The sequence below is a fragment of the Mus caroli genome, unplaced genomic scaffold (genome assembly GCF_978045245.1).
Source record: "Mus caroli unplaced genomic scaffold, Mus_caroli_1 scaffold_6, whole genome shotgun sequence".
Classification (NCBI taxonomy): domain Eukaryota; kingdom Metazoa; phylum Chordata; class Mammalia; order Rodentia; family Muridae; genus Mus; species Mus caroli.
The window spans coordinates 37,072,426-37,095,790 of record NW_028227261.1 but is presented as its reverse complement, the minus strand read 5'-3'; the positions used below and the strand labels follow the sequence as shown (position 1 = coordinate 37,095,790).

General features: G+C 38.5%; 1 protein-coding gene across 2 annotated transcripts in view; it reads left to right on the top strand.

Annotated features, from left to right (window-relative positions):
* Positions 1 to 23,365, top strand: part of Foxj3 (forkhead box J3) — a 93,867-nt gene that overhangs the window by 10,995 nt on the left and 59,507 nt on the right. For both annotated transcript variants that reach the window (XM_021160897.3, XM_021160896.3), the window contains exon 2: positions 9,827 to 9,887. In XM_021160897.3, coding sequence (XP_021016556.1) covers positions 9,844 to 9,887 — 44 coding nt within the window. In that variant the 5' untranslated portion in view covers positions 9,827 to 9,843. The remainder of the gene's footprint in view (positions 1 to 9,826; positions 9,888 to 23,365) is intronic.

Genomic DNA, 23,365 nt, shown 5'->3' with positions numbered 1-23,365 from the left:
CCTCTGTGGAACAGTAGAGCCTGTAGTCTTTCTCTTTTCCACAGTTTAACTCTTCAAGTATTTAAAAATAATTATTTTAATGGACAGTCTGAGTGCTGTGTATGTAAGGAATTGTTAAATGGCAGTTAAAAGTCAAGTTTGTTCCCAACGGCAGATGTAGCTAAAGAGCCATGGATTTACCAGAAAGTAATGGTTTTGCTTCTACTGATGAGGAAAACTTCATATAACAGATAGTATTTGGAATGGGATGAGATATGGGCATTTTAGACTGAAAGACTAATCAGAAACTTAAGAGATGAGGCATAATGGAGAGAGAGGAAAAGAAACTTCCCAAACTCTATAACAGGATATTAAAATGTTTATTGTTGTTTCTTTAGTATTTGAAGCTTGGCAAGTAATTGTGGGAAATCAATAAATTGTCACCTTTTCATGCGCATTCACGAAGTAGTTAAGATGATTGAACAGGCCGGGCGGTGGTGGCGCACGCCTTGGATCCCAGCACTCAGGAGGCAGCGGCAGGTGGATTTCTGAGTTCGAGGCCAGCCTGGTCTATAAAGTGAGTTCCAGGACAGCCAGGGCTACACAGAGAAACCCTGTCTCAAAAGACCAAAAAAGAAAAAACAAACAAACAAACAAACAAACAACCCCCCTAAACAAAAAAACAAAAAACAAGATGATTGAATAGGTTTTTTTTGTGTCTTTTGAAGTGAAAAAAATACAATGTTTTTCTCACTTTTTTGAATACTCATTAACAGCCAGGAAAGCCTCAGGAAAATAATATTCTAAGTCTATATACTAGAAGTGAGCTGTGAAGCTGAAAAATGTTTTCTTCTTCAGGCTAAATGGACCTAGCTTCTTTTTTACATTTGACATGATATCCTTTGTATTTTTAATGGAGATAGGATCTTACTGCTACACAGTCTTGGCTGCCCTGAAACTTGGTATGTAGACTATGCTGACCTCAAACTCATAAAGATCCACTTTCCCCTCCCTCATAGTTCTCCACCACAACTGCGAACGTTTGGTTTCTAAATTCTTCACTAGTATTGTGAATCTTTTCCTTTGAGCACTCGGCTTTGTAAGTGTTCTTAATATGCCCTGCTTAAACAGCGCAGTACTCCAGTGTGAACTAAGTGAAGAGTTTAGGAGGCTGTTGCCCTTCTAATGAAGCTTGAGATTGTATATACTTCTTTTTAGCTGAGGCGCTACCCTGGCTCATGTTCAGCTCCTGCATTGATTTACAAGAATTTCTTAGTGTTGATTCAGAGAGAATCCTTTTTAATAGAGCTATCAAATGAGTGCTCTTTTTTTCTTCTGATTACATATGCCATTTTCTCAGAGGTAATATTCATTCTTTGCTTCCTGAAATTTAAGAAAATTAATTGTACAAATACTGAAGCTGAATAAATAATATCCAAAGACTTCAGTCTACTTACTTCTAGTGAGTATGTGCCGAAGTATATAAAGCATAAGTTGGACCTGGTGGTGTGGGCTTGTTACTCTAGCTGCTTGGGAGGTTAAGGCAGCAGGATCACAGACTTCACTTGCTTTGGCTACAACATAAGTTCAAGGCCAGCCTGGGCAATTTAGTGAGATCCTGTGTCAACATAAAAAGTAATAAGAGGTCTTAGGTATACAGTTTAGTGAAAGAATGCTTATCAGACATGTGGGGTCTTGGGTTTGATCCCCCATACTGTTGCCAATCCATGGTATATAAAATAAAATGAATCCTCATTTATTAGGGTTCAACAATTGGGAGTTTTTCCATATACCTCAAGTGTCTTTCCTTTGTGTTGATGTGCTGTTTTTTATTTTTATTTTCTTATTATTACTAATAGATTTTTTGAGATAGTATTTTACTTTGTATCCCTGTCTGACCTGGAACTTGATATGTAGACCAGGCTGACCTCAAAACTCATGAGATCTACCAGCCTCTGCTAGGATTAAAGGCACGTGCCATTACACTAGACTTACAGGCTTTTTTTTTTTTTTTAAAATAGGCTTAATCCTCTCCCTCCCCTCACCCTCACCCTCCCCTCCCCTCCCCTCCCCTCCCCTCCCCTCCCCTCCCCTCCCCTCCCCTCCCCTCCCCTCCCCTCCCCTCCCCTCCCCTCCCCTCCCCTCCCCTCCCCTCCCCTCCCCTCCCCTCCCCTCCCCTCCCCTCCCCAGGGTTTCTCTGTGTAGCCCTGGCTGTCCTGGAACTCACTCTGTAGATCAGGCTGGCCTGGAACTCAGAAGTCTGCCTGCCTCTGCCTCCCAAGTGCTGGAATTAAAGGTGTGTGCCACCACTGCCCGGCTCACTTTATTTTCTTCTTCTTCTTCATCTTCTTCTTCTTCTCCTTCTCCTCCTCCTCCTTCTTCTTCTTCTTTTTTGTTTGTTTGTTTGTTTGTTTTGAGACAGGGTTTCTCTGTATAGCCCTGGCTGTCCTGGAACTCATTTTGTAGACCAGGCTGGCCTCGAACCCAGAAATACACCTGCCTCTGCCTCACAAGTGCTGGGATAAAAGGCGTGCACCACCACGCCAGGCTCACTTTATTTTCTTGTATAAAAACTCTTAGGTGGTAGCTACAGCTAGAGCCTGGGTCCTCTAAACAGAGATTCTGGAGTGGTTTTTCACAAGATGACCAGTAAATTCCTGATAAGGAAGCTTGGTGAACACAGTCTATTTCCAGAGGTCAGGGGTCAGTTAGCTGTAGGTCTTGGAGATGGCATCAAAGGTGGCAGCAGTGCAGCCCCTGGCTGAATTGTAGCAGTCATCTATACTGGCCATCATCAGTAGCTTCTTGGGCACAGGAGCAGAGGCAATGTCAGTTCCTTTTGGGACAGGAATGAGATGCACCAGCACAGAGCCACAGCTTGCCACCTTGCATGAAACAGTGTAGGGCTTGCCAATCTTGTTTCCCTAGTAGCCTTTCTGTATAGGGATGATGGGATGCTTGGCCAAGACGATGGCCCCTCGATGGCACTGGCTACCTCCTTGGAGCAATTAGCACCAAGACCAATACTAGTCTGGCTGCTTTAACCAAGCTGCTGTGGCAACCTCTAGATCCTGGGCTCTTAGGTTCTCTGGGCCCTTCTGCTACAGTGTGTCATTCACCATTTGGTGTTGAGAGAAAGAGGAGGGCAAGGGACAAGGGACAAGGGGCAAGGAGCAAGGAACAGAGCCAGGGAGCATGGGGGAGGAGGGAAGAGAGAAGAAGCTAGGTTTATATTCTTGTACATGCCATTATTATAATAATTTATAATATTTTTTTTTCTACTCATGTGTATGTATGTGGGGTGTGTGGAATGGATGGATGGAGGATGAATGGAGGATCAGGGTTGACATTGAGTCTTCCTTAGTCACTCTCCTCTCCTTACCTATTAAGGCACTGTCTTTCAGTTGAACACAGTAGTCTCCCACAGGTTTGCTTGATGGAAATCCTGTCTTTTCCTTGTAAGCACTGAAATTATAGTTGGGTAGCTATTATGCCTGCCTGGGTTCTGTGGATTCAAACTGGTCTTCATGATTGCACAGCAAGTGCTTTAACTACATAGCCATTTCTCTAGGTGTGGGTCATCCTTCCCCCAATTTAAATTAACAGTATTTCATGGATGTCATTTGATTTCTTGTGCATAATCAAATTCCTGATTATTTTAAAGTGCCTTTTGTTGAGTTGAGTAAAAGTTGGCTTTTAATTGAGTCAAGATTCAGGCAAAGTCCACATACTGCATTTAGTCGTGCTAATTATTATTATTTTAATTTTATCCGAATCATAGCTTCCTTGTGCCACCTTTTTGTTATGAGGTGGGGTCTTCACTCTATGTAGACCAGGTTTCCAGGCAGTCTGTGATGGTTAGCATTCGTTGTCAACGTAACAGAATCGAGAGTTAGTTGGCAAGGAGATGGCCTGTGTGTGGAGATGTATCTTGATGCTATTATTTGGGTGGCGCTGATAGTTTGGAACTGGTGAAAAAGTAAGGTGCTTACTCATGTTCTCTGCTCTTTGATTATGGATGCCATGTGACCAGGTGCTTCAGGCTTCCTGTCACTCTGACCCCCACCATGATGGACTACACCTTTAACTATAAGCCAGAATTAAGACCTTTCTCTCTTGAGTTTCTTTTGTCTGTGTCTTTATCACAGTAGCAGGGAAAGAAACACAGTTAACTGACTAGAACTTGCTATATAGCCAGGCTAGCCTTGAAGTGTCCCTCTTACTTTAGCCATCAAATGTCATCGTTTTAGGCATGAGCCAGCGTGCCCAACTTTGTCATCATTTGACTCCTTTTTTTTTTTAATCTCTTATTCACAATTCTTTTGTATTTATTGAAACATGTATCTTTTTTTTTAAAAATCAGTTCAGCAAGTGTTTTGGGAAGTTATGTACAAAACATATGCTAGTCATTGTGAGGTAGATAGAAGTTATTTGACATGTATTAACCCACTAGGAACCAGGATTCCAGTGGCAGAGACAGGTGCTTAGTGAAGTAGTACAGGGTAGATTTTTTTTTTTGCCCTCTAGTGAGTCATGCCTTAATTATAATAGCCTTTCTTTACCCCTCCTTCCCCTCCCTCCCCCCTCCCTCTCTGTAATGCTGTCAGCGGAGAGAGACGGAGACAGAGACTGACTGTCTGCTGCCTGCCTGTCTATCTGATGAGCCTTCATGTAGTCCAGGATGACTTTGAACTCAATATATCACCTCCCAAGTGATAGGATAAACAGGCCCGTGCAATCCCGCCCTGTTTTAGAACACTATGAATGCATCCCTTTAATTATGTCCGGATCAGAAACCCATTGACTGATTGCCCTTTGAATGAATCCAGATTATATCCTTTTGGCTTGGTCTGCTACTCATGTTTCTACTGGCTGTTTTTAAAACCACTTTAATTTAGTTTTATTATCGTGGTGCTGAGGAATTGGATATGTAGCCTTGAACATGCTAAGCATGTGCTCTTCTACTGAGCCATCATCCCAATACTCACTGAATCTTACCACCTTTCTCAGTAGAACTAGATAGAACCAAGGTTTTACTATGCCTGTAGTATTTTTATTTTTCAAGTTCACAAACATCTTTGAGAGAAAAAAAAAATTGTGTGTGAGACTAGGAACTAATAACGAGTATTCAGAGAATTCCAGTTGATGTACCCAGCTTGTTGTTCCTACCCAGAATCCAGAGTTTCTGCCAGTTCAAAGAGAATGCCCTGATGTGGATCTTGTGTTCAGTCAGTGGTCTGAATCAGGGATGACAGGGTTACAGTTTAACTGCTTTCCCAGTTAGCTGTGGATGTCTATGGCTTTTTGGTTGTATTTAGAAACGAATTCCTCAGGCAGCCACTATGGGTTGAGCAGGATTGAAAATGATGTGAAACCTTTTTGATGATTTTGCCCTAACCTGAATTAACTTATATATCAAATTCGCCTGATAGAACTTTTAATTAACAGACAGCTTGGGTTTCACTTGACATTAATAAATTCGGATTTCTAGGAACGGGATAGAAGTGACAACCAGGTAGTGGTGGCACATGCCTTTAATCCTAGCACTCAGGAGGTAGTGGCCAGGTGGATCTTTGTGAATCCAGCCTTGACTACTGATCAAGTTCCAGGACAGCCAGGGCTATACAAAAAGCCCTGCCTTGAAAAAGGTTTTCTTTTTCAAAGTCAGCAGTGTTTTTTTTTTTTTTTTTTTTAATTAAAAAAAAATTTTTTTTAAAGACTGATTTTAGGTAGCAGGGAGGTAATTTTTACTTTATGAATTCTAATATTGGAGGCTACAGCTTCCTTTCATTGAGAAGTTACGTACAAGTGCCTGTCATTGTGAGATTGATGGAAATTGCTTGGCATGTATTAACCTACTAGGAACCAGAATTTCAGTGGATATATTACAGTATTTATTCCTTCTCACATTCAGAAAGTCTGGTAGGTTCATTTTACTTTTCAAGGGTATGATAGACTCTTCTTGCTTTGAATTGATCCAGAGAAATGGCATATTAGTTTTCTAAATGTAACTGAGCATAGATTTAAAGCTTAGAACCCTTCAGCTCTCTGAAAGCTAATTCTATGTTTGTTTAGTGAGTACCTTTAAAAGTAATTAAAAGAAAGGGCTTAATATATTGGGAGTGGATAGTTTTTTCACATTTTTGAATATTTCATGTATGTCAATAAAGGTGATTTGAACAAATAACAAGATTTAATTTCATATACTTTTTATCATATTTTCCATGAAAATAAATATATAAGTTAGAGAAAGAAAAGGTATTTTCTTTTTATTGGATCACCTGATTTGGATTTGGGTCCACATATTGTGGTTAAGTTATTGAGCAGAGGAGAAAGACTGCCGCTTCAGTGTCAGTGAGTTAACAATAGACCCAGAAATAGAATCCTCTGTTCCTTGCTTGGTTATGATTTGGTTTGAAGTAGGAGGTCTGTGATCTGATTATATAGTTTCAGGAAGTAAAGTTTGGGGTTTGGAAGAAGTTACAACTCTGGTGTTTGGCTAGGAAAAACACTCTCCCTTGTGTATCACCTGCTTCAAGACCCTGGCTTGAAGCGGGAAAGAAAAGAGGCCAGTCTTAAACTTTAATTTTTTCCTTTTAATCTTAAAAAGCTGAAGCTAATGGTTGCTCCCTCCCCCAGCTCATCTTGTCTCTTCTTGGACTTTCCTTTGTTTCAGAAGAGGGATATATATTATGTAGTTGATCCATAGGAAATAGTAGTGGTTTCCTTCATATGTTTTTAGCTGTATGAACCTTAAAAATTATTTTTATTCTTTGACAGTTTTATACATGTATACATTGATCATTTTCACCCAATTCTCCCCTTCCACTTGTATAATATTTTGTAATGGTCTGTATGTGTGTCACTGCTTAGTGAATAGAGTATGGTTTGGAAATAATGGAGACCCCAGAACACATTGTTAAATGGAATGGCTCAAGGGGTTATCAATTTGAAAGTGATTGTTACAAGGAGCATTGCTTTCTAATAAAGTCATTTTCTTAGTCTTTTCCATTCTAGCTTTGGAAGGTTTTGTGGCAGAAAGTGAAAACAGTCAGTTACAGGCTAATATCTCACACAACAGCAGAAACTAACTAAAGAGACAGACATGTGGAATGGCAACCATCTGATATTTTTATTTACTTTCTGTTTCTCCACTAGAATACAAGTTCCACAATGAAAGGAATTTCTGTCTGCTTCATTTCCTTTTATCACTATAATCTGACTATTGTCATTCCTATTTATTCAAGGACATTTCTTCTAGAGTTGAAAAAAAGAAAAAGAATAGGCTGGTGATGGTCCTGCAAATCTGGCACCCTCTTTCAATTCCCAGAATCCACAGAAATTACCAACTCCATAAAAATTAGCCTCTGACCTCCACACATGTACATCTGAACACAGACAACTTTTTAAAAAGAAAGTTAAAATAAGATCTGTTTGAAACTGACCAGATCTCTAATCCAATCTCTGTGTCTTATACTTCTATCCCTACATAACTTAGGACCAAGAAGAGCAAGCTATATCCAGAATATATACACAATCTTCAAAACTCAAAAGTCAACCTAATTTATAAACAGGCAAGGATTTCAACAGTCAGTTACAGGCTAATATCTCACGAAGACGTTCAGCATTATTCACCACAAAAGAAATACAAATCAAAACCATAATCACAGCAGGAAACCTGGCTTAGGGAAGAAACCAGTGAAAACCTGACTATCTGAGTTTGACCCCTAGAAGCCATGGTAGAAAAGGTTGGAATACCTCACCCACACATAACAGTTAAACAATTTATAAGTTTTAAACTTCTTAGCGTTCTTAAAATCTTGTAGTTGCTAGTTTTGCTCCTCTGAAAGCACATCAGCCAATCAAAAAGCTAAAAACTGACTTACCATATCATATACACCAGCAACTTCATTCCTAAGGAGAAAGAAAAGCCAGCCTTCCTAACTATGTAAATCCACAGGAAAAAACTGAATAGAAAATTCAATCCTAACAACAAAGAGTAAGACAATCCAGATACCCACCAAATGAAGAATGGTGTGTTAAATACAAAGTACTATAAATCCACACAGTACTGACAAAGGAAATGATGCCACAACCCATGCAACCTTGAAAACATTATGCAAAAGGAAAAGGACAGCCCGGCAGTGGTGGCACACACCTTTAATCCCAGCACTTGGGAGGCAGAGGCTGGAGGATTTCTGAGTTCAAGGCCAGCCTGGTCTTCAAAGTGAGTTCCAGGACAGCCAGGGCTATACAGAGAAACCCTGTCTCAAAACAAAACAAAACAAAACAAAACAAAAAAAACAAAAAAAAGGAAAAAGGACAAAAAAAACCCCTATACATCATGTAACTCCATTTAAACTCCATTTATACAAAATATCCAAAATTGACAAATCTTAATTAGTAGATAGATTCTACTAGTGTCTCTAGGGACTAACAGGGAAAGAAGTAAGAGGAGGAGAGGAATTGGCTACTAGAGTGTACTGAGTGTCTCAGAGGGGAAGGAAGATTTTTAAAATTAGATTGCAGTGTTGGTTGCACTTAAAAAAAAAACACTGATTTTTACACTTAAATGGGTGGACTATGTAAGCAAATTGTATCCTATCATATCTGTTCAGCAGCCATGCACAAATGTTTTTCTTCTGCCAAGTTTTTTTTTTTTTAAATAGGAATGACAATAGTCAGATTATGGTGATAAAAGGAAAGTAAATAAAAATATCAGATGGTTGCCATTCCACATGTCTGTCTCTTTAGTTAGTTGCTGAGAACCTATTAAGTTTCTTAAATAAAGGTCATTATAAACTTAGAATAAAAAAAAATCTAGTGATTTATTTGGCTCTTGTAGTGTTTAGAAAATGGGGAGTTAGTTCAATTAAGGTTTGAATTTTTTCTTTTGAAAACTGGGAAGTTCTTTCAGCATTGTCTAAAATGCTGCCTAGCAGAATTGGGCTGGAACTGGAAAGGAGAGCAGGCACTTTGGGGTAAGCACTCCCTTCAGTTGCTCACAGCTCACCACACACATACACCATACACATTGTGTACTTAACCTCTTCCAATCTTTTTGTAGTGCCTGTTAACCCTTGGCATTTGTGGATTATCTTTGTGCCTAGTAAAAAGAATTGGTATCCTGCCATTGTTATATAGTCATGTTAATAAATAGAATAAAAATCCATTTATTCTAAACAACTCTGTAATGGTTAATACATAAGCTAGGTAGATGGTATTATTCCCAAGCTTTAATGAAGAAAGTAACTCTTAGTAATGTGTTCTAAACAAGTCTGTAATGATTAATACATAAAACTAGATAGATGGTATTTTTCCCAAGTTTTAATGAAGAAAATACCTCTTAGTAATGTATCAAAATGTGAACTATTCAAGTTCCCTTTTACTTAAGTGCTACACTGTTCTGAACTTAGAGCACCGCAACTATTTCTTCAGATGAAGCATTAGTGACATTTTATATACAAAACCAATAAAGATAGCACTTTTCACTGTAGACTCTGTGTGCAGGAGATGATGTGAGTATAGATACTGACATGTTCAGGGATATTCGTAGCTTTCAGGTACCTTACAGGAATGCCTAGGATTCTACAAACACTGGACACTGTGCTGTCACTCATCTCTTAAATACTTTGCAGTCTCACCACCTTCTGGTGCTTGTGTCTCCTATGTGATTTATCTGTCTAGCTTTGATGCTACCGTGCACCTTTCATTTATACATGTTTTAATAGTGGTGATTCCTTTAGCTTTTGATTTCTGTTCAGTATTTTAATTAGAATTGTAGTTAGTTGAGTTATAGATCCGTTTACTTTGAAGCATCTAATAATGAATTCTTCTTTACTTTTAGATTCTCTTTGTGGCCAGATGGGTTTGTATGGACAAGCTTGTCCATCTGTAACTTCATTAAGGTGAGTACACCCTCACCCCCACCTCCCCAACATTAGAAAAGTTAGTTGGTATGTCATGTTGCAGTGAGTTTCAAGGTGAGGCTCAGTAACTAACTTGATAAAACTTGTGTTTTATAGAGCATCCTCATTCATTTCCTCAGTGAAGTGAATAAATCACCTTTGCTGTAGAAAAAGTATATTGCTGTTTTGTGCAGTAGTGCAGTTTGGTGGAGTAGGGGTATTTATGCTTACAGAGATTTTTAAGGTAATAGTATTTAGATCTGTTCTTAGTCTCTAGGGATAATCTTGAGCATGAAACAACATAACTACACTTTGTTGTTTCTTAAAAATGTAAGCTGTTTTCTACTTGCTTTAATTAAAAAATACGTTTTGTTTGCTTTGTAGCAGATTATTAAGAAAGACTGAATTTAACTTTTTTTTGAGGAGTGGTTATTTAGATTACCATTTTCTACATTAAACTAAACAAATAAATATAGAAAATAGAAGTTGAGTTGTTTTATACAAGCTAGTGGTTTCAGATTTTTTTTTTTTTTTTTTTTTTTTTTTTTGAGACAGGGTTTCTCTGTGTAGCCCTGGCTGTCCTGGCACTCACTTTGTAGACCAGGCTGGCCTCGAACTCAGAAATCCGCCTGCCTCTGCCTCCTGAGTGCTGGGATTAAAGGCGGCTGGTTTCAGATTTTTTAAGTTACCAAATTCTTTTTTTTTTTTTTCCCTTCCCTCTAATACAATCTCATGTTAGGTACAGTGGGTAGGTAAAGCAGACAGATACAAAACTTCACTAGATTTGCATGTCCTATACTTTTAGTGAACACTGAGGGACAGTTGTTGGTTGAAGAGCAGGTTTTGAAAAGTAACCTTGCTTGGTGTGATAGCTCATGCCTTTAAACTAAGCCTTCAGGAGGCAAAGGCAGGATCTGAGTTTGAGGCCAGTCTGGTTTAGTTAGTTCCAGGACAGCCAGGGCTACATAATAGAGAGAGACCCCTGTCTGAATAAGGAAAAAAAAATGTAAAACTAATTTTAATTTAAGGCTTTTAAATGAAAATTTACAGTTATATAATGTTAATCGCAACAGCTACTAGTTACCAGATGCTGCAGTCCATATCATTTATTTATTCGATACACTGCCAGCATCATTCTAACATTCTTTAATGGTAGAATAACAAAATAAGTAGAACTATTTGTCAGACACTGAGAGTTGCTGATAAGGGCTGAGGAGGAAATGGAAGAGACTAGGAACAGAGGAGTAGGTGTTATTTTGAACTGGGCTAAAATAACCTAGGGAAAGCTTCACTGAAAGCAGACATTTGTCTGAAGAGCTGGAAGAGTGATGGAGTGTGCCAGATACATATTTGGTATGTCGAGAATGAACATTCTAAGTAGAGGGAATCTAGAACTTGCCACAGCAGGAGGCTCTTCTGTGCTTGAGGAACACTATACTGGCCAGTGTTACTGGAACAGGACACAATAGGCAGAGGACAAGAAGAGAGAGGTAAATATTGCTAGTTCATGAATGTGAAGTTCAAGAGTATGTAGGTTTGAGACAAGAGTCTGGTTTTCTCCCCCTTCTGTTCTATGAGCATTTTTAAAAAGGAATTATTTATTATGTATACAGTGATCTGTCTGCATATATATTCTGCATGCCAGAAGATGGCACAAGATCTCATTATAGGTGGTTATAAGCCACCATGTGGTTGCTGGGAATTGAACTCAGGATCTCTGGAAGAGCTGTCAGTGCTCTTAACCACTGAGCTATTTCTACAGCCCCTGTGAGCATTTAAAAAAAAAAAAACTCCTGTTAGGCCTTTTTATAATGATTTGACCTGTTTGACCATAAACTATATCTGGAATAGGCTTTATGCCATAATGTCCATAAAATTGCTGTATTTTAATGGACATATATATCTGAGCATCATTAATTTTAATCTGTGAAGGCATCTCCAAGATAGCCATCATCCCTAGTAAATGTGTATTCTCAAAATCATCCCCCTCAGAACTCAAGGCAGAAGTCTGTTAGAACTATAAACTTGTACTAATTGTATTATGTATTAATATGCGTACATATTTTACTTTTTTAAGCTCTAAAATGAAACGTACAATTCATTGTATGGCATTGCTTTAAGTTAGCATCAAATGAGCAGAATCTGGATTTTTAATTTAATATATTGTATTTATATGGGCTGTCATTTAATTTTTTAAACTCTTGCAGAAACTTTGTCTGGAACTATGTTTTTTGATATTGTAAATTTTAGATTGAATTGTTTTGAGGGTTTTAAAATTTTATTTAAAGTTTTTGTTAAAACCTGTTTTATGGTCCCTAATCTAGTATTTAACTTTTTAGTTTTTTCTTTTTGTTTTGTTTTTTGTTTTTTTTCTAAGTCTGTCTTATCTTGATCTCTCCCAAAGAGGACATATAAAACTGTAATCACTGAAAAAAAAAAGCCATTTGTATGCTGATAAGTGAAGTAAGATCTTATAGAATCCAGTTGTGTTGTGTCATTCTGTTTCCCTCCATCCCAAATATAAAAAGCATTTTTTTATTTAAAATTTTTCCTAAGGACTTTATTTTTTATAATTAAATTAGATTTTTAAAAAATATTTAGCCTTTTTATAGTTTTTTTAAATTTAATACCTTAATAGTTTAGAGTCTTGGGACTTTTAGTTTGTACCTTGTTTTGCATTAGCCCCACTCCAGCTGTCCAGTTAACTCAGGGCTCTTTGTTTGGCCTTTTGTTGGCTCTAGCCAGGCCTTTCCAACTTGCCCTGCTTTTGCAGGCCTGCATCCCTGAGCATCTGCCAGTAATCTCTGGGCCATGTGCCCTTCCCTGTTTGGTTGTGCTGGCATGTCTTGCTAGACAGTGACTCAGTGGACCCAGACTAGGCTACCATTCTTCTCCCTTGGGCCTCAGCATATGCTGTGCTTTCCACCAAGCAGAGTGCTGGCTTTCCAGAGCAGCATGCAGCTCTTGGGAGAACTGCAACCTTTTTTTTCTATCAGCAGCTGAGCTAGTGCAAAACCTCCCTAGTAGCTGTGGTCCAGCTGGTCCCAAGCAGCAGTATCTTGAAAGCCACATTTTTGGGGGAAAGGGTTGGAGTTGTGTCTTTCTACCCAGTAACTTGTCTCATATAGATTCTTTTCATGCCCCCACATTGGGCGCCAAAATATAGTTTAACCAATTTATGTTTATCTCCAACTAGCTTATAAATTAATGAGATTCACACTATGGTTATTTTATTTGGCTTTGACAATTATTGGGTGATAACCCCTAATCTACCTTTTTAACTGCTGGCCTGACTACCTCCCCAGTGGTTTACCCCAGATAATTGTTGTTTTTCTTGGCCATGCACTCATGGTTTTCTCTCTTCTCATGGCTTCCTCCTCCTTTTGGTTCTTCTTCCTCCTTCCTCTCTTCTAACTCTTCTCTTCTCCACCCTCAACCCAGTAGTAACTCAAAACCCACCTATCTCTAATCCCTCCAGTAATTGGCTGTAGCCAGTTTTATTTAACCAATACTTTAAAATCAAGGAACAAAGTTTGCACAACAGAGATTTATAAACATAAAAATTTACTCATAAGCTCTTACCTTTAGATACAAAATTGACATTACAGTACGTATCAACAGGCCAGTGTTAATTGAAACAGAGAAAATGATGAATAGAGGGCAAGAGGAGAAACATTACTTGTGTCATAAATGTGAAGTTTAAGAGTATGTAGGTTTGAGACAGATTCTGATTTTCTAGAATGAATCAGAGGAAAAATGAATTAAGTTTGCCCTTTTTTGGAGTTTCAGCACTAGCATTCATCGGAGCAAAGTTCCTTGCTTTCTCTGGAAAACTTCATGCCATTATGCATAGTGTTTCTTACCATGAGAATTCATTTTTCATCTACTTATCTTGAATGTTTTTCCTCCCTTTAAAGGCAAGAGATACTTATATTCTGGAAATAATTTTTTTTTGGGGGGGAGCCCTTTAATTTCTTTTATCTCAGAACTGCTATAGAACAAATTTGACTTAGTGTTATCTCTTTACATGTGATGGGAATAGCCATTTTTTTTTTTTTTACTTTGGGAATGGTTACATCAAGTGGTTTTGTAGACTTTGCTCTTCTACACTGAATAGATTTCATTAAAAATATTTCATAGTTAGATGTGCAGGAACAATTATATAAAGGCCACTGACTGATATTTTTAAGTTGTTTGGAGTATTTGTGTTTATGCTAGGACCTTAAATAACATTTGGTTTAGTTGCACACTTGCCTAAATTTTGCTTGATAAGGTTATAGGACTTGGGATGGACTAAGTAACCTAGAGTGTGCTGCAATCATGTGTATAACAATTATAAAATCTTTGAATATAGCTATAAATCAGACTCACAGTAAAGACTTTCATTTCTGTAGTGCTTTGTATGGCTCCTCTCAAAAGCAGAGTCTCATTCTTATAGATTTGTATGTGAAGAGAACTATTGTCTGTCATTGGAGAAGAGAGGAAGCCATTTTCAGATAAGACAGGAAAAATCCCTTCTCCCATCCTCTGTGTGTGTGTGTGTGTGTGTGTGTGTGTGTGTGAGAGAGAGAGAGAGAGAGAGAGAGAGAGAGAGAGAGAGAGAGAGAGAGAGAGAGAGATGTTAAAAACTTGGTTACTTAAAACTGCTTCCTGTGCTCTTCCCCAAACCAGAAATACTTGTCTTGTTGTGACAGTATCTGACAAAAATAAAATAAATAAAATAAAATAAAAAAGGAAAGATAATTTTGGCTCATAAGAGGGGCTTTAGGCAGCTCTTCACATTGAATCTGCAGACAGGAAGCAGAGAGTGAAGAAAGATATTGTTTCTCCTTTTTATTTAGTCTAGGACTCCAGCCCATAAAATTGTGCCTCTCACAACATAAGTATGCATTTGTACTTCAGCCTATTCTAGAAAATTCCCTAAGAAGTGGTCTGAGGCTTGTTTCTATAGTGATTCTAAGTACTGACAATAAAAATTGACCATCACCTGCCAAATGAGCTAGGTACATAAGCTGATAGAGAAAAGCCATACCTGTGGCTGGTGGAGGGTTGTAATTGCAGGTCTGAGTGAGAATGGCAGTATGTGTAAGTTAAGCCAAGGAATGCAATGACAGTATGTGAAGCTTTTGAAGTTCTTAGGGGGTGAGCCAGGCTTGCTGGCATACATGTGTGGTCAGAGCACCTAGAAGGCAGAAGCTAGAGACTTTCAAGTTTAAGGCCAACAATGCATGGAAAGGCCCTATCTCCAAAATAAATTTTTTTGATTTTTCGTTGTGAGGGGCATAAAGTAAATGGATTAAAGCTACTCCCAGTCTTCTTAAATATTTAAAATAATTTAATTGTATTTTGTAGGTGATGTTGGATCATTGTATTAGGATTGGTTTTTAAATTATAGTTGCTATGTATTTTTTTTAAAGATGTATTTATTTATTTTATGTATGTGAGTACACTGTAGCTATCTTCAGACACATAAGAAGAGGGCATCAAATCCCATTACAGATGGTTGTAGGCCACCATGTGGTTGCTGGGAATTGAACTCAGGACCTCTAGAAGAGCAGTCAGTGCTCTTTTTTTTTTCCTTCCAGTCAGCATTCTTAACCATTGAACCACCCTTCCAGGTCCTAGTTGCTATATTTTTATGATTAAAAAAGTAATGCCAAATTTAGAGAGATAGCTTTAATGTCTTCATATATCTTATTCTATCAATATATATTTATGGATATATTCAGGACAAACTCAAATTTTTAATGTTTGTAATAGCTAAACATTGATTTAACTAGGTTGTTCTTACCAATCAACACTGCTCTTTACTTGACTATAGTATAGGCAAAATTATTTAAGACAAGGTTTAATACATAGCCTAAGCTTGACTCAAAGTCATGACCTTGCTTCCTCGTTACCCAGTGAACATAGTTTCTTGTACTGGAGTGGCAGTGGGTTTGAGACAGTATCACTATTGAGTTCTGGCTAGCCAGGGACTCACTAGGAAGACTAGGCTGGTCTCCATTTCACACAGTCTGCACATACAGAAAACACAAGGATGATGTCAGTCAGAAAACACAAGGGTGAAATCAGAATGGCAAAGCTGAGAAACTCTGAAACGGTGGCAAGAAACAAAACACAAACAGCAGAGTCTTGAAAAGATAGGTCTCCAGGCCGAGGCTCTTAGGGTCAAATGCATTTTTTTAAAAGATTTATTTATTTATTATATGTAAGTACACTGTAGCTGTCTTCAGACACTTCGTAGGAGGGTGTCAGATCTCATTATGGATGGTTGTGAGCCACCATGTGGTTTCTGGGATTTGAACTCAGGACCTTCGGAAGAGCAGTTAAGTGCTCTTAACCGCTGAGCCACCTCACCAGCCCGGTCAAATGCATTTTAAGGCTAGCATTTTTACCTATGATTTGTTGGTAACCATTTCACTCTAGATAGCTGTAGAATTAACATCCATATCTTTTCACACAAAGTAATCATAGAGGTAATGAGTTGGTGTTTTATATAAATTGTTAACTACTCATATGTTCCTAAAGCTGGTCTGTTTATTTAGATTTTAGGTTAATATTTGTATTTACAAAATTTTAAAACTCATTAATTAAAATATAGCCTTTTTCATTTCTATTTTTAACTCTGAGTGATTGACCCAGAGTCTTGTCTATGCTGTGAAAGCACTTGATCACTGACCAACATCCTCAGCTCTTGGTTTTGAAAGTGTCTTCCTGTGTAGCCAAGGCTGGACTAGAACTAGAGATGTATCTCTGTCTCTTGAGTGCTGCCATTCTAGGCAGTGTGTCACCATGCCTGGCTCTATTCTCCTTTTCATCTAGTGTGCTGCTTCTTCCTTAAAACGTCGCAGTCTTGAAGGAATTGCTCGTCTCGCTGTCTTCAAGGAAGCTGCAGTTTATATTTTCCAAAATTCTAGTTTTAGTTGACTGTCTTCTACCTTGATTCCCCCCCCCATATCTTCCCCTTTTATTTATTTATTTTTTTGCTTCATGTCTTAAAAAGAGTGCTTTCATGTAGTAGACTACATTTTATCTGATCTTTTAAACCAGTCTTGAAATCATAACAAGGAATCTAAAAGTAGATATTATAGAGTGGGAATATCTTTTTAAGTAAACACAGATATTTATCATGACATTTCTGTGCATTGATGCCATAATATAAGTGATAGCAAATAATAGACGCTCTCCTTATTGTCAGGTATATCACATTGTTGATTTAAGACTTATTGATAAATTAGAGATTAAAAAACCTTCCAGGTTTTCTGTATTGTATGAAAATTTCTACCATTGTAATGACTTTTTGTGGTTAGGAAATCTTTCATGATAGATGGCGAGGGGTATTTTGTCTTGGTTTTAAAATCCTTAGTGTAGTGTTGGCTTCATTTAGATGTGTTACATGTTGTACACTGAGAACAATAAGCAAACATATTCTAATAGGTGTCTACCTTACTAGTAATAATGGCTGAAATCTATTGAATCCCTGTTACGTGCTATATGTTCAGTGTGCATTGTGTTCCTTTATATTTTGTGATAGTCATAATGACAATAGCATTATTAGCTTATGAGCTAGTTCTGGCCATTTAAACTATCATGAGAGGCTCTCAGGACCATATTCTGAGGGCTGCTATGGAAATTACAAGCAGCAGCATAAGCTGTTTGTTTACCATTTTCAGTGCATCATCTCCCTACACCCTTTGCTAGCCTTGGTGCCACCTCACTGGTATAATGACGTGTAGGCAGGATATTTAAGAGATATTGGATGATGAACTGAGTCAGTATGGCTTGAAAAAGAGGCAGGGATAAAATTTAATGGAACGAAATGACTATGTGGGCACTAGTAACCTAATGTAAGAAGTATTAATATTAGATTCTGTTTTGGTTTTTATTTATTTATTTTTTTTTTGGTTTTTCGAGACAGGGTTTCTCTGTATAGCCCTGGCTGTCCTGGAACTCACTTTGTAGACCAGGCTGGCCTCGAACTCAGAAATCCGCCTGCCTCTGCCTCCCGAGTGCTGGGATTAAAGGCGTGCGCCACCACGCCCGGCTCCTGTTTTGGTTTTTAAATACCAGTTGCAGAGAGTTTTTTGGGTGATACTTAAAAGGGATTGATGTTCATTAGCCTATTTATCTACTCATATAATTCCATAGATAGTTTTAAATGCAGAATGTATGGCAGTAATGATAGATTAATGTCTCTGCAGACTGTATGTCAATAATTATAGATTCATGTCTCCACATGTTATTTTTCCTCTCTTTAAAGTAAAATAGTTGTTTTTTTTCTCATTCCCCACCCCTCCCCCTTTCCCACCTTCTTCCCACCTTCCCCTTCTTTCCTTTTGAGGTTGGGTCTTGCTGTGTTGCCCTGATCCACGGCCTCTGTCTGGAATTACAGGCATGCCTAAAGTAAAATAGATTTAAGATGAGAATTGCATGTAGAATAAAATACTTTGGGGGCCTCGGGGCTGGAGTAATGGCTCAATGGATAAAGTGTTTGTTTGTTTGTTTGTTTGTTTTTTGCACACACATGAGGATTAGGTTTTTCAGCATCCACTTAAAAAGCTGGTCAGGTGGCTCAGTAGTTAAGTGCACCAGCTCCTCTTGAAGACAATCTGGGTTTGGTTCTAGCACCCACATAGTGGTTCACAACCACCTGCAGCTCCAGTACCAGGGATCTAGCGCCCTCTTCTGGCCTTCTTGGACTCCTGCATGCATATGGTACACTTATACAGGCCCCTACGTTACTTGTACATAAGTAAAAGTTAATGGTTGTGGTGGCAATCATCTGTAATCTCGGCCCTGGTGAGGCAGACACTGGTTGCTGAAGCTTCCTGATCAGTCAGCCTATTGGAATTAATGGGTTTCAGGTTCAGGAGAGACCTTGTCTTAGGAGGCTAATGCTAGAGGACAGTGGAGGAAGGCACCTGCCCTTGACATCTGGCCTCCACACATGTACCCAAGAGAACATGCACCCATGCACACACCAGCACATGCACGTGTATATATTATACAGTAGTTAAGACTTACCTTGTGTAAAAGGTGGCATCATTATGAAGAGAACTCTGGCTAAAGACATTTTTCTCTGTACTCAGAGTACAAGAGATTTAGGTTATCCTAAAAGGTGTTTTTAAAAGTACAGTGAGTCTTCTAATCCAGAAAAAATGATTGTATTGTGAATTTACTTCCTTTGAAAATGTTTGGGGTGGGGCTTGGGGCTCGGGTCTCATGTTGCCCATGAACTTGGTATGGAGTTGAGGCTGGCATTGAACTGATGCTTTTCCTCCTGCCTCCTGAGTGCTCACATGGTAGTACTGTGCCTGTCTTCTGTGGCAAGCTTAGGAAATCTAAATATCAGGACTTTACAGAATAACCTCATGCGATTCTTTCTCAATATATTTGTGCTGAGTTCCTCTGAAATCACATTGTATTTCCCTATGGCAGTTCTCATAAGTTCCTAAAGAGTTCTATATACTTTGTATTGTAACATTCTTAGAACTTGAGAGGTGGAAGGAGAGTTATGAAAGTTGAGTTCTGGTGAGTGATGTTACTTACTTGCCCAGTTTTCTATCTTTTTTTTTTTTTTTTTTTTTTTTTTTTTTGGTTTTTCGAGACAGGGTTTCTCTGTGTAGCCCTGGCTGTCCTGGAACTCACTTTGTAGACCAGGCTAGCCTCGAACTCAGAAATCTGCCTGCCTCTGCCCCCAAGTAATAGGATTAAAGATGTGCACCACCACTGCCTGGTGAGTTTTCTATCTTGAAGTATAATTTCTTCACTTTGTATTTTCACTTCAGAACAAGGAATTTTTTCTTTTTTGGTTTGTCTCTCGAAAGGTCATTTCTTAAAGAAGTTTTAACAGATCAGCTATGATTTAGTGGAAAGTAGTTTAATGCTGTGCCTTCTCCTCAATGGAATAGCGAACAACTGCTTTGAAAAGAGTTGAGGAAGGAACAATATAGAAAGCAGTTAGCTAGAAAACTATACTTGTCAAGATTAATCAGGTTCTCTAACAAGCAAGTGAAAACATCTTCTTTCCCCTGTTACACCTTTGTCTTTCTGCTGTACGATAACCAGCTAGGCCTTTTTATACCTGAGAACTTTGGATTCAGAATTCTTCTCTGGAGTAAGGAAGGGCCTGTGGACTGTTTCAGGAATCATTATTGAAAGAGCTTATTTGTGGAATAAGTATATTCTCAGTTTCCAGGTGTTGTCTACAAAAATTTAAATCCTGGGTGACTTTTAATAAGTAGTTTAATGAAGGGCTCATTTTCACTGGGGTTGCTGGATGATTGTGTGAGGTAGCATATGTATGTTTAAAATCACTGTGTAGCAATATTTAGAATTCATGCTTAGAACAATTGGCTTTCTTTGTAATCTTTAATGTTTAATAAATTATGAAGAATTTCATAGACCTCTGAAGAGGTTCCATTGTACCAAAATAAATCCCTGAGGGATGCAGAACCTTAAGCTAGCCTGAACTCAAGAGATCTGCCTGTCTCTGCCTCCCAAGTGCTGGAATTAAAAGTGTGAGCCACCATAAAGCATAAAGAAATGTTTGAGATTGGATTTCAGAAGCAAGAGTGTGTTTTCTAGTCTCACAGAGCTTCAAATTACAGGACGCACAAGGCCTGCGTTTAAGCTAAGGATTTGTATTTTATCTCTACTTGTAGCTCTACAATCAGTTTAAGTTCTTGTTTAGAGCATTATTTTATATGACAAGGAGCCAGTGTATATTTCACAAGGATTTCATTTGAATTCCTTGTTGTGCAATTTTTCATGTGCTGCCAAATCTCTAGGTGAACAAGTTCCAGGAATGGAGTGGAAGGGTTCAGTACTATTTGGGTCACAAAATCATCACCCTCATAAGGTCACTCTTTTTACTTTCCTCTGTGTCCTCCTCTTCCTATTGGGATGCAGACTCTCCACCATTCTATTTTCTTGTTGGAATTGAAAAGCTTTCTCAGTAAACATCGCTACTCCTTGGGAATGAGGAAAATTATAGGCAGAAGTGAAAGGAGTGTGATAACGTATAAATCATATGTGAGGTCATATCGGTGGTGTTTTGTAAAGTGAAGTTAATTTCCCTCCTCCTTACACACATGTCATGACTTAAGTTTTGAGAAGTGTTTTGTTTGGTTTTGTATTCAGTAGACTTAGCTAGCTTTGAACTCAGCACTCCTGCCTTAGCCTCTTAAGATTATGGGTGTGAGCTACCACACTTGTTTGTTGTGTTGTTATACTTCAATGCTCTATATGCCTTGAAAGTTGTGAAAAAATTCCTTTTGAAGGATGCCATACCAATATCAGAACTTTAGGTGGTAGTTCTCCATTTCCATTTCTCCCACAGACTTTTCTCTTTGTTTCCATGTTAGCTTTTCCTCTGGTATCCCAGTGAGCTGTTTGTGTCAATCTGTGCTAGGTAGTACCTTTCCCAAGTTAGAAGAACGTTGCTGCGGTACTCACATATGCTGTCCGGTTGCTGCTTCCTTTTTTTTTTTTTTGGTTTTTCGAGACAGGGTTTCTCTGTGTAGCCCTGGCTGTCCTGGAACTCACTCTGTAGACCAGGCTGGTCTTGAACTCAGAAATCCGCCTGCCTCTGCTTCCCGAGTGCTGGGATTAAAGGCGTGTGCCTGGCTTCTTCTTTTTTTTTTTTTTTTTTTTTTGCTGCTTCCTTTTAACCTCTAACAGGTGCTTTGCTTCTTGACAGGTACTCTGGTCTGATTGTGTGCACACACATGGGTACACCAAGACACAGATACACACATTTTTTTTTTTTGAGACAAGGTTTTTTTGTGTAGCCTTAGCTGTCCTGGAACTCAGTCTATAGACCAGACTCAAAGATCCACCTGCCTCTGCCTCCTAAGTGCTGGGACAATACCTGGCAGATACTTCCTGTTTTAATACCCTCTTTCAAGGTGCTCTGAGGGTCTCCATGATACAGGGTATTCAGCTTGGATATAAATCCCGTGCTATTTATTTAATCTGCTCCTTATAAGAACAGGATCTCATTCATATTAGTGACAGAATGGGAAGAGGCAATTGACTAGGATTTGTATAGGAAGAGATGTTTGGTTTGAGTCTTGAAGGAAAAACAGAGTGAAAAGGAGAGGCCATTTCAAATAAGGTTTTTTTTATTCCTTATTAAATTACTGATATTTTTAGATATTTTGTATCTGCATGTTACTAGGTAGCACCTAGTGTATGGTCACTGCCCTCAGTGGGGATGTGTGAGAGGGGGGTGAAGGTAGGAAGCTTAGACATAAGATGTACTTATATGAAGTGTGTTAAATGCTAAACTTAGGTTGGAACAACAGTAGGAATTTAGAGAACTAATAAAACATTAATAAAAGCTAAAACTTGAAAATGTGTTATATGCCATGTAGTCAGGAGAGAAACATCAAAATTGCTTGGCTGTGATGACAGAGTGTTTCCAAATTCTCTTTGAGAGTGTATACATTACACTGGAGGTGATTAGCAGGGAGGGATGGTGAGAAGTCAGTCCAGGAGGTCAGCTGAAGGGAGGCCTTTGGAATGAGGTGAGCTAAAGTGGCCTGCCAGATTTCCATAACCATATTCCTCAGAGCTGTCTGTGCTGTTTTAAACTCACCACCATCTGTCTCTTATGCAAGTCAACTTCTGCCATCATCACTCTGCTGATAGTGGTCCAAATTGAATGGTCATCTTTTATATTTTTGCTTAATGGGGAATCACTACAACAACTGCCTTAAGTATCACAGTTGGTGGCACTTTCCACCTTGCTAACAAGAGTATATAAACTATTTAATTAGAAACAACCCTACTTTTTCAGACTTCATATTTGAGAAATTTTATGGAATATTTAATGTTTGCTTTAGCATAAGAGGTAATTAGAAGTGCAACATTATCTACTTCTGATGCAATCAATGTTCCATCTTTAAGACACAGATGAAAGTTCCTTTCCCGTGTTCAGGACTGTAGTCCATGCTTCCTTCTTGAGCAGTCAATGTACCTGTAGTTAATGTTGCTCCTTTAAGCAATTTTTTCATGTCTGATACTGATTAAGTTGTTGGTTCCTAGAGGGCAAAAAATTGATAGTGGTTCTCTGTTTATTACTCAAGCATAGGCCCATACACAGCGGCTATTGTGAAGTCTTGTTAGATGTATTGCCACATGTTTCAAATACCTCCTTCATGCTGACATAGCTTGAGTGTTAAGTTCTTTTTTTTTTTTTTTTTTTTTTTTTTGGTTTTTGGAGACAGGGTTTCTCTGTGTAGCCCTGGCTGTCCTGGAACTCACTCTGTAGACCAGGCTGGCCTTGAACTCAGAAATCCGCCTGCCTCTGCCTCCCGAGTGCTGGGATTAAAGGCGTGCACCACCACTGCCCAGCTAAGTTCTTATTCTTACTACCAGTATTGGTGCCAGTTATAGTTCAGTTTAAACACACCTTTATGTTAACATGGGAAATTTGTGTAACAGCTGTCCTAATCTGAACAAGGTAAAGA